The sequence below is a fragment of the Spinacia oleracea genome, chromosome 5 (assembly GCF_020520425.1).
Source record: "Spinacia oleracea cultivar Varoflay chromosome 5, BTI_SOV_V1, whole genome shotgun sequence".
Classification (NCBI taxonomy): domain Eukaryota; kingdom Viridiplantae; phylum Streptophyta; class Magnoliopsida; order Caryophyllales; family Amaranthaceae; genus Spinacia; species Spinacia oleracea.
Genome location: NC_079491.1, coordinates 97347301 through 97356492, shown reverse-complemented (window position 1 = coordinate 97356492; position 9192 = coordinate 97347301). Strand labels below are relative to the sequence as shown.

At 43.3% G+C, this 9192-nt stretch overlaps 3 protein-coding genes across 3 annotated transcripts; all 3 read left to right on the top strand.

The window, feature by feature from the left end:
* LOC130460765 (ribosomal protein S3, mitochondrial-like) lies at nucleotides 1–3255 on the top strand. Its single transcript, XM_056828306.1, has one exon. The coding sequence runs from the start codon at nucleotides 1173–1175 to the stop codon at nucleotides 2853–2855; it is 1683 nt and encodes a 560-aa protein (XP_056684284.1). The 5' UTR covers nucleotides 1–1172; the 3' UTR covers nucleotides 2856–3255.
* Nucleotides 3256–4993: 1738 nt separating this feature from the next.
* LOC130460767 (putative ATP synthase protein YMF19) lies at nucleotides 4994–6702 on the top strand. The gene is given in 4 exon segments (XM_056828308.1): nucleotides 4994–6081; nucleotides 6084–6147; nucleotides 6150–6203; nucleotides 6206–6702. Coding segments are annotated over 4 exon segments (639 nt in total). The 5' UTR covers nucleotides 4994–6054; the 3' UTR covers nucleotides 6700–6702.
* Nucleotides 6703–7541: 839 nt separating this feature from the next.
* LOC130460768 (cytochrome c oxidase subunit 3) lies at nucleotides 7542–8806 on the top strand. Its single transcript, XM_056828309.1, has one exon. It carries the CDS (start codon nucleotides 7676–7678, stop codon nucleotides 8471–8473), a length of 798 nt encoding a protein of 265 aa, XP_056684287.1. The 5' UTR covers nucleotides 7542–7675; the 3' UTR covers nucleotides 8474–8806.
* Nucleotides 8807–9192: the final 386 nt, after the last annotated feature.

Genomic DNA, 9192 nt, shown 5'->3' with positions numbered 1-9192 from the left:
TAGCTCCGTAAATAAAACAAGCTTCTTTCTTTCTCTGTTGCTACGCCCTTTCCAAAAACTTCGCTCCGATCGCTTAAGCGACTACGTTCCTTCACATAACTTTCTTTCCCACGTAACTCAGAATAAATGAGTGAAATTCTTAGCCACATCCCGGGTCAGCAGTCTCATCTCTTTCTTAAGGGAACTTTCCTATCGTAGACCCATGCCATCTTGTCCAAAGCAAGAGAGCCCCCGCCCGTTTGAAGTCGTTGCGAGCCGGAAAGCGTACCGGCAGTTTGAGTCGCTTACTTTATTTAGTTCATTTTTTGGTTTAAGATTGATTTATATATTATAAACAATTGAAAAAAAAAATAGATTTTCCAATTGTTCATTCCTGGGAAGCGGAAGAAGCAGATAGAGCAAAGGCCTTCTCTTTCCGTCCGCTCTTCCCGAAGTGAGATAATTGCATGTAAAGATCCATAAGGGCTTATAGTTTAATTGGTTGAAACGTACCGCTCATAACGGTTATATTGTAGGTTCGAGCCCTACTAAGCCTACTACCCTCTTCACCCGAAACAAGCGAAGTCCCCGCCACCCAAAAGCTTCGCTTTAGCGACTTCATACCTGCAGATCTCAATCTAACGGAAGCTCCTGGAACTGCTGCCGCTGTCCTTCGGGCATGCCTCCTACGCTTACCACTTACCTACGCTCTTTCAGCATCCCCCTTCGGGGAATATTTCGTAATACGCGAAGCAGCTGAGCGATAGCTCTTCGATCGCTATATTCTTGCAATAGCGAAGGCATGGTTCATCCTCTAAAAAATAGTAGATGCGAAGGTTCGGATCGAAGATCTTCGCGAGACGGCCCAAGCGAAGATCGGCACTCGATTGAGGAGCAGCCCTCAAAAAAAGGGAAAGACGCGGAGACGGCAGACTCGCCAGTCAAGCAAACCGTTAAGGCTGACTACAGCAGACCGGGGGTTCCAATTCCTCTTTTCCCGTTTCAATTCCCGGGAGTGAATGTAGGACGTGCAGACGGTGCATAAAGTGTGAACATTCAACCAAAAGCGTTTTAAGGGAGTTGACTCGCTAAAGCTATGCTTTTGTTTACACGCTAAAGCTATGCTTATGGAAGACCTTCGAAAAAAATATTGAACCGGGAAGAAAAAGGGGAAAAGTCAAGTCTAAGCATATATGGCACGAAAAGGAAATCCGATTTCGGTAAGACTTGATCTGAATCGTAGTTCGGATTCAAGTTGGTTTAGTGATTATTATTATGGTAAATTAGTATATCAAGATATCAATCTGAGATCTTATTTTGGTTCGATACGTCCACCTACGAGACTTACCTTTGGCTTTCGCCTCGGTAGGTGTATTATTATACATTTTCAAAAAAGAACATTCATTAATTTCTTTCTTCCTCGTCGACCACAACGACGGAAACGACGCACAAAATCCAGACCCGGAAAGAAGAAGGGCCGGTGGTGGGAATTGGGGAAAGTCGGGCCAATCGAGTGTCTTTATTCAAGCGAGGGTAGAAAAGAAGAACGAAACGAAGTGAGAGGCCGAAGGGCCGGGAAAAGAGTCGGGTCGATCAGGCTCGACGACCAGAAAAAGCAAAACGAAATCAGGGTTTGGCCAAAAAAGAAGCAACGCTATGGATACCATGACCGATCACCATCGATAAAGAAGAATCTTTCTAAATCACTTCGGGTCAGCGGGGCCTTCAAGCATCCGAAATACGCCGAGGTTGTAAATGACATAGCCTTTCTGATAGAAAATGATGATTCCTTCAAAAAAACGAAGTTATTCAAGTTCTTTTTCCCCAAGAAGTCCCGCTACGACGGCCCGACAAGACATCTACTTAAAAGGACCCTCCCTTCAGCGCGCCCTTCCTTGAATTATTCGGTCATGCAATACTTATTGCATACAAAGAACAAAATTCATTTCGATCCCGTCCTAGTTCTCAATCATTTCGTGGCACCGGGCGTGGTTGAGCCATCCACGATGAAGAGAGCTAATACGCAGGGAAGACGCTTAGATAAGAGAATACGTTCTCGCATCGCTTTTTTTTTGGAAAGCTCGACCAGCGATAAAAAGTGTTTGGCCGAAGCCAAAAAGAGGTTGACCCACTTCATTCGCCAAGCGAATGATCTTCGCTTCGCGGGAAGAAGAAAAACCGCCATCTCGCTCTTTCCTTTCTTCGGTGCTACCTTTTTCTTTCCAAGGGATGGAGTTAGAGTTTATAAAGCCCTCTTTTTTAAAGATGCCCGGGAACAACTCCTAGGTCAATTAAGGAGAAAATGTTGGAACCTCTTGGGTAAGGATAAGGTAATCAAATTGATAGAAAAATTCATAGATCTAGGTGGGATAAGAGAATTGATAAAGGGAATAGAGATGATGATAGAGATCATACTGAAAAACAGAAGAATTCCTTACGGGTATAACTCTTATTTGAACGAAGTGAAAAAAATGCGATCTTTGTTGTCTAATAGAACAAACACTAATACCTTAATTGAATCGGTCAAGATCAAATCTGTTTATCAAAGTGCTTCTTCGATTGCTCAAGACATATCTTTTCAACCGAAAAAGAAAAGAGGATCATTTCGTTCTATTTTTAGTAAAATAGTGAAAAAGATTCCATTAGTAATGAAAAAGGGGGTAGAGGGGATCCGTATATGTTGTTCAGGTCGATTAGAAGGTGCAGAAATTGCTAGAACTGAATGCGGAAAGTATGGAAAAACATCCTGTAATGTATTACACCAGAAAATTGATTATGCTTCTGCGGAAGTATCTACTCGTTACGGAATCGTAGGTGTCAAAGTGTGGATTTCTTATAGTAAAAAAGAAAAAGGACGTGCTATATCCGAAACGTAAAAAATAGAGTCAATCTCGTAAAGGCGGATGTAGTAGAGGTTGCAAACCGGACGGTACACAACTTGGATTGCTCGTGTGTCCACGGGACAAATCCCATTTTTAATGTATGGTGCGAGTTTGTAAAATGCTCGACAAGCCCAACAAGTGGTCGATGGAAAGAGATAAGGAAATGAATACGGCTCAAGACTAAGAAATCGGCAGAAGGCCGATCTTCGTTCTAAGATAGAGCCTCTTCTCACCATGGAGAGGGCCCGTCGTGACCTTTTCAATTTCCTCCCGAAGCCCGCGAGCAGTACGAGCTCGACCGGGAAAAACAAAGAAAAAGATTCGAAGGCGGGGCGGGCGAATCTTTTTCTTTGTTTTTAGGAGTTGGCAGGCTCCCGACCCGCAGATGTAGGGATGAGTTCCGAACTGCGTTACCAAAGCGACTCCTCTTGCCGGAAGATAGGAAAGATTCTTTTTCTGCCAGTTCGAGCCCGGCGAGTCGCTCCTTTCTCGTGTGGGCAGTCTTCAATGCGAGTTGTGCGTGGAATGCCGCCTAAAATGAAGTGACTCATGGGTGTGGGGCACAATCGTGTTTACAAGGAAGTAGTGCTTTTTTATATTGTGCTATTCTATGGGTATTCTCTAGCCCAGTGGCAACGAAAGCGGACTTTGAGTTGGTGCTACCTAAGGTGTCGCAAATTCGCTTCAGCGGATCAAGATTTCTTATAGCAAGCCAGTCACAGTTCCGGTCAGCTCAGTCACCTTCTCCTATTAAGTTTTCAGGCAAGTAAGCCAATATTATGTAATAATAGAAGAAAACTAATAGCTTTGAAACTCTCACTTCTGGTTGAATCTGTTTCCTTTGGTATATAGGATCAAGGCAGATTAAAGGAAGGAATTGATAGAGTCAGATTCATCTGCAGCTCCTTACTTATTCTTCTAAGTGAATAGGAATTACCTTTCATTTAATCAGTCTATTACTTCTGAGTAAGGCACTCTCCTAAAAAAAAGGAAACAAGAGTTAACAGCAGGCACAATAGAAAGTTGGAAGCAGGCGATAGGCTTAGATCAGATGCAAGCAAGGAAAGCTGCCCATTAGAGGTATGAATAAAGCTCTTGGTATGAAGTCGCTTATGCGAAGCTTAAGGACCAAGAAAACTATAGCGCGTTAGCGCAACGGCTTTCGCGGTAGCTCTGCCCTTGCTTGTTTTAAAGCTAAAGCTCTTCGAGCTTTTGAGCTTAAGCGACTACGTACTTCGACTTTACTCAACTCAACATCCTTCTCTGGGTCCAGCCAGCTAGGTTCTCTTCTCTCTACTACGGGCGGAGCCAATGCTTTAGATTGTTGCTTTCTATTTCTCTCGTACTGAGAAGGAAGATAAGCGAATTTCAGTATATAAGTGCCAGTCACGGAAATGCGATGATCACAACGCGAAACGGAAAATCAAACTGCTAAGGAAGTTGACCCACCTCAGAATTGGATTTCCTTGATAATGGGATGTATTACTACCACCTAGGAATCTTTCACACCTGGCAGGGGCCTAAGATAGGGAGATCCCCCGTCCCCCCACCTGTTTGTATTATGTTTCGAATAATTTGAACATATGATCCAAAAGGGAGTTGTCGAGCTCCCTAGCGTCGCGCTTCCCATGGTACTTAGGCGGCTCGAGGACTTTCATCCTCGGTCCCTCCCGCACAGTGGCACCCCCTGCCACAGCCGCCTTACAGAGATTGACGTCCGCTCGCACGGAGTCAAGTTGCTCCCTCATCGCCTGGACCCATCAGAGTTTCCTTGAGTTGGGTCATCTCGGACCGAATAGCATCAGCCACCTGATTGACGAGCAGTTGTGTCTCGCCCTTTGTTTCCACAGCCCCCAACTCAAGATCGTTGACCCGGCTATCGAGTCCCTCAACGTCCTCCGTGACGCCGGCAACCGTCCCATTGAATCCAGCGACGGTCTGCTCCATCTCCAAGACGCTGTCTTGAAGATCGGCAACAGTGAGCTCCGTCTTAGCAACACGCTCCTCAAGCATGGAGGTCCGGCTTACCTTCCTTCCTGTCTCCTCAATCACGGACCCGATAGCAGCACTCTCCTTATTCTGCGCCATAGTATTGCTCCGCACTTACTCAAAGTATGCACAGCAGCTAGCACACCGCAACGTCAACGACACCGCCCCTACGATCGTCGCTGCTCTGATACCACGTGTCACGTGCTGACTATTTTCCTTAGTCTCACACGCTGCCCACTAGCGTCACACTCCCGTCGGACTAACTAGTCAAGGCACTTGGATGCTTCGGCTAAGCCTAAGTGATGCAACGAAAGCTAAGTGTGGAAGAAGAACGTAGGCACAAAGTATGTAGGCTTTTAAAGAATGCTTGTATTGCTTGAGTTTGTTTACAAATGCTTGGATGATATGTACAAATGAATGAGGAGGCCTATTTATATTATAGGCTCCTTGGATCCCTAGAAAGTTCTACTCTAGAACAATCTATAACCTCCTCTTAAGGAGTATTCTCTAAGATTCTAGAAAGTTCCCACCTCCCAAGGAACAACTAAATACAAGGAGGCTTCTACATCCTTCTATACAAATCTGTACAAGGGAGTTCTAGACACTTCCATGCTAGAACCTTCTAGGCAAAACCAAGCTAGAATGCCCAAGATAACTCCGGAGCACCACCGAAAAGCTTGCTGCACCATCGGTCCGGGCCTCAACAATTCTGGCCCGACCATTCAAGGAAATAGACAAGATTGAAGCTCCTTGCTTGGGTTCGGTTATCATTAAATGTATAGCTTTGGGTATTGAAGTGAAGATACTTGCATAAATAGAAACTTCGGGCGTAGAATAAACTTTCTGATACGTCAAAAAAGAGATTCTACGCCGTAAAGGAAGCGCGTGCCCAATCACTAACCAGGAGGTGGTGTTCATCAAGCCCTCTCTCCGGACTTAACCTAGACCTTTATCCGGCCTAAAAACCCTTTCTATCTAAGCTAGAGTTCCAAAGGCGAAAACTCAAAAACTAGTAAAGGATGCTCGTGTTGTGGTTTTGAGCTCTTTGGCTTGTGTTCTAATAGTAAGCACAGGAAGAAAGCTGAGAGCCTTCTCTAAAAAATAATGAAAGAGCGGGTTCATGGTCCCTAGTCTCCTTTTTTTCTATAATAGAAACCTTTTTTAATTTGATGATAGCAGATATATAGAAAGTGTGCGGTGAAGGATGTTTCGTCAGAAGCAGTCTTTCTTAACTTGGAAAAAGGGCTCAAACAATGCCTGTCCCATTCCGTTGTTGGTCAACAACCAACAAATTTGAACCACCAACTCATTCTAGAGGCTTGACGGAGTTAAGCTGTCTGGAGGGAATCACTAAAAAGAAAACATTATTATGCCTCAACTGGATCAATTTACTTATTTTACACAATTCTTCTGGTCATGCCTCTTCTTCTTTACTTTCTATATTCTAATATGCAATGATAGGGATGGAGTACTTGGGATCAGCAGAATTCTAAAACTACGAAATCAACTGCTTTCGCGCCGGGGGAACAACATCCAAAGCAAGGACCCCAAGAGTTTGGAAGATATCTTGAGAAAAGGTTTTCACACAGGTGTATCCTATATGTACTCTAGTTTATTCGAAGTATCCCAATGGTGTAAGGCCGCCGACTTATTTGGAAAAAGGAAGAAAATCTCTTTGATCTCTTGTTTCGGAGAAATAAGTGGCTCACGAGGAATGGAAAGAAACATATTCTATTTGATCTCGAAGTCTTCATATAGCACTTCTTCCAATCCTGGATGGGTGATCACTTGTAAGAATGACATAATGCTAATCCATGTTCTACACGGCCAAGGAAGTTTCAAAATATGACCATCAGAATGATTTTCTATTGGTCACCTTCTTGGTTCTTTGACTTTTGACTTATTTGAGGTATTACCACAGGGTACTTTTTTTTTTTTCCAAATAACTCTTGAATTATATTCCCCGGTGCTCTTGCTGTTAATTAGTGTAATTTCTAATGTAGCTTTCGCCGATCCGCGCGGGTCCTCTTATGACCCCGCGGAGTTGAGGCAGCTTATCCAAGCTCAAGTCAACGAGCCCTATAGAGTGGGGGCAAGATCCTGTTGTTTTTGTTCCGGACATTCCTGTATTGGAGCAGCCCTTACTGAGCGATGACCTTAGACGAGCTCAACTTTCTAATATAATAGGCTAGCTCCGCATTCTTTCGTGCAGCAGCTTCCCCTTAAGACTCTCGTTGATCTCGTCTATCAACAGGCGGAGGTCGAAAAAAAGATCGAGGCTTCCCAAAAGCTTCGCTTTAGCGACTACATACCTTATTATCGACGGAATTCGTCCAATACGCTTTTTAGAGGAATTGAACCGCTTAAGGGGAGTTTTTTTTTATCCCCAGGGTACTCCCCTTTCGCCAGCCACTTTAGCTCATTATATATGATAAACAAAGTCCGTCAAAGCATTCCTTACCGACGGGTCTACAGGGCAATTCGCAACTATGAATTGTTCATTCAAAAAATGAATAATAATCAATAAAAGGCGTATATGTTGTTCAGGTCGATTAGAAGACGCTTCCAATACTTGCTTGCTGAAAATAAAAGAAAGAAGGTCCATTTTCCCACGTAGTTCGTCGGTCAAACCAACGATTTGATTCTCAAAGTAATAGAGAGATCTTTTTCTAGTTAGACTTCTATCAATGCAATGAAAGAACCATCCCTTCCTATTTCTTTGTCTTGTCAGATAGAAAGAAAATGAGACCCCAAAGAGCCCCTCTTTAACACTTTAGGGGGTGGGGGTGAAGGGGGGTTTACATACAACTGAGACAAAGTGCTTTATGATTGAATCTCAAAGGCATTCTTTTCATTTGGTAGATCCAAGTCCATGGCCTATTTCGGGTTCACTCGGAGCTTTGGCAACGACCGTAGGAGGTGTGATGTACATGCACTCATTTCAAGGGGGTGCAACACTTCTAAGTTTGGGCCTTATTTTTATCCTATATACCATGTTTGTATGGTGGCGTGATGTTCTACGCGAATCCACGTTAGAAGGACATCATACCAAAGTCGTACAATTAGGACTTCGATATGGTTTTATTTTGTTCATCGTATCGGAGGTTATGTTCTTTTTTGCTTTTTTTTGGGCTTTTTCTCATTCTTCTTTGGCACCTGCGGTAGAGATCGGAGGTATTTGGCCTCCAAAAGGGATTTGGGTTTTAGATCCTCGGGAAATCCCTTTTCTTAATACCCTTATTCTTCTTTCATCCGGAGCTGCCGTAACTTGGGCTCATCATGCTATACTCGCGGGGAAGCAAAAACGAGCAGTTTACGCTTTAGTAGCTACCGTTTTACTGGCTCTAGTATTCACAGGCTTTCAAGGAATGGAATATTATGAAGCACCCTTCACTATTTCGGATAGTATTTATGGTTCTACCTTTTTCTTAGCAACAGGCTTTCATGGTTTTCACGTGATTATAGGTACTCTTTTCTTGATTATATGTGGTATTCGCCAATATTTTGGTCATCTGACCAAGGAACATCACGTTGGCTTTGAAGCAGCTGCATGGTACTGGCATTTTGTAGACGTGGTTTGGTTATTCTTATTTGTCTCTATCTATTGGTGGGGAGGTATATGAAGGAACGAATCAGTGGATTGAAGAATGAAAGCTCGAAGACAAAGAGAATCGGGCTTTTCCAAAGAATTACTGCAGCTTTCCCACTCCCTTTGATTATCATATAGAAAAAAGTCTCTTCCACTTTCCTACCCAATCTCTCTGTATTCTGGCACATAAATGAAAGAATCGAAGAGATTATGGCAGATCATGTTCACCAAGAAATGACCCGAAATTGGATCTTGGTCTATTTGATCTTTTTTTTTTAATCGTAATCAAAGATGTTTTATTGTCTCTGGTTTCTTTTCTGAACAAATCGAAGAACCTAATGGATCGAACTCATAGAAAAAACCCTCTGTTATAGCTATTCAAGATAGGAATTAACCTATCTCCACTTTAAAGCATATAACGGCCGGTAGGTATATTAAAAAGGTCGAACTACTATACTAAGCGCTTACCTAAAAAAGAAAAAAGGTATGTATATGGTATATCTCATTTTCCAGATTCTATCTACGGAATGGAGATAGGGCAGAGGGGGGGCATAAGCGCGAGAAACGAACTCCGTTAGGACACCTCCTTCTTTTCTTAATACTCGAGTTACTCTAGCTGCTGCCATAAGCTTTGAGTTTAGTGCTTGCTTTCTCAGACTCTACTATCATGGATAGGCTTACTTTGAGAGGCGCTTGCTGGAATAGCTGCTAAGAAGATAAGCTGCAAGAGCGAACTTCCCGCTGCCCAACTCC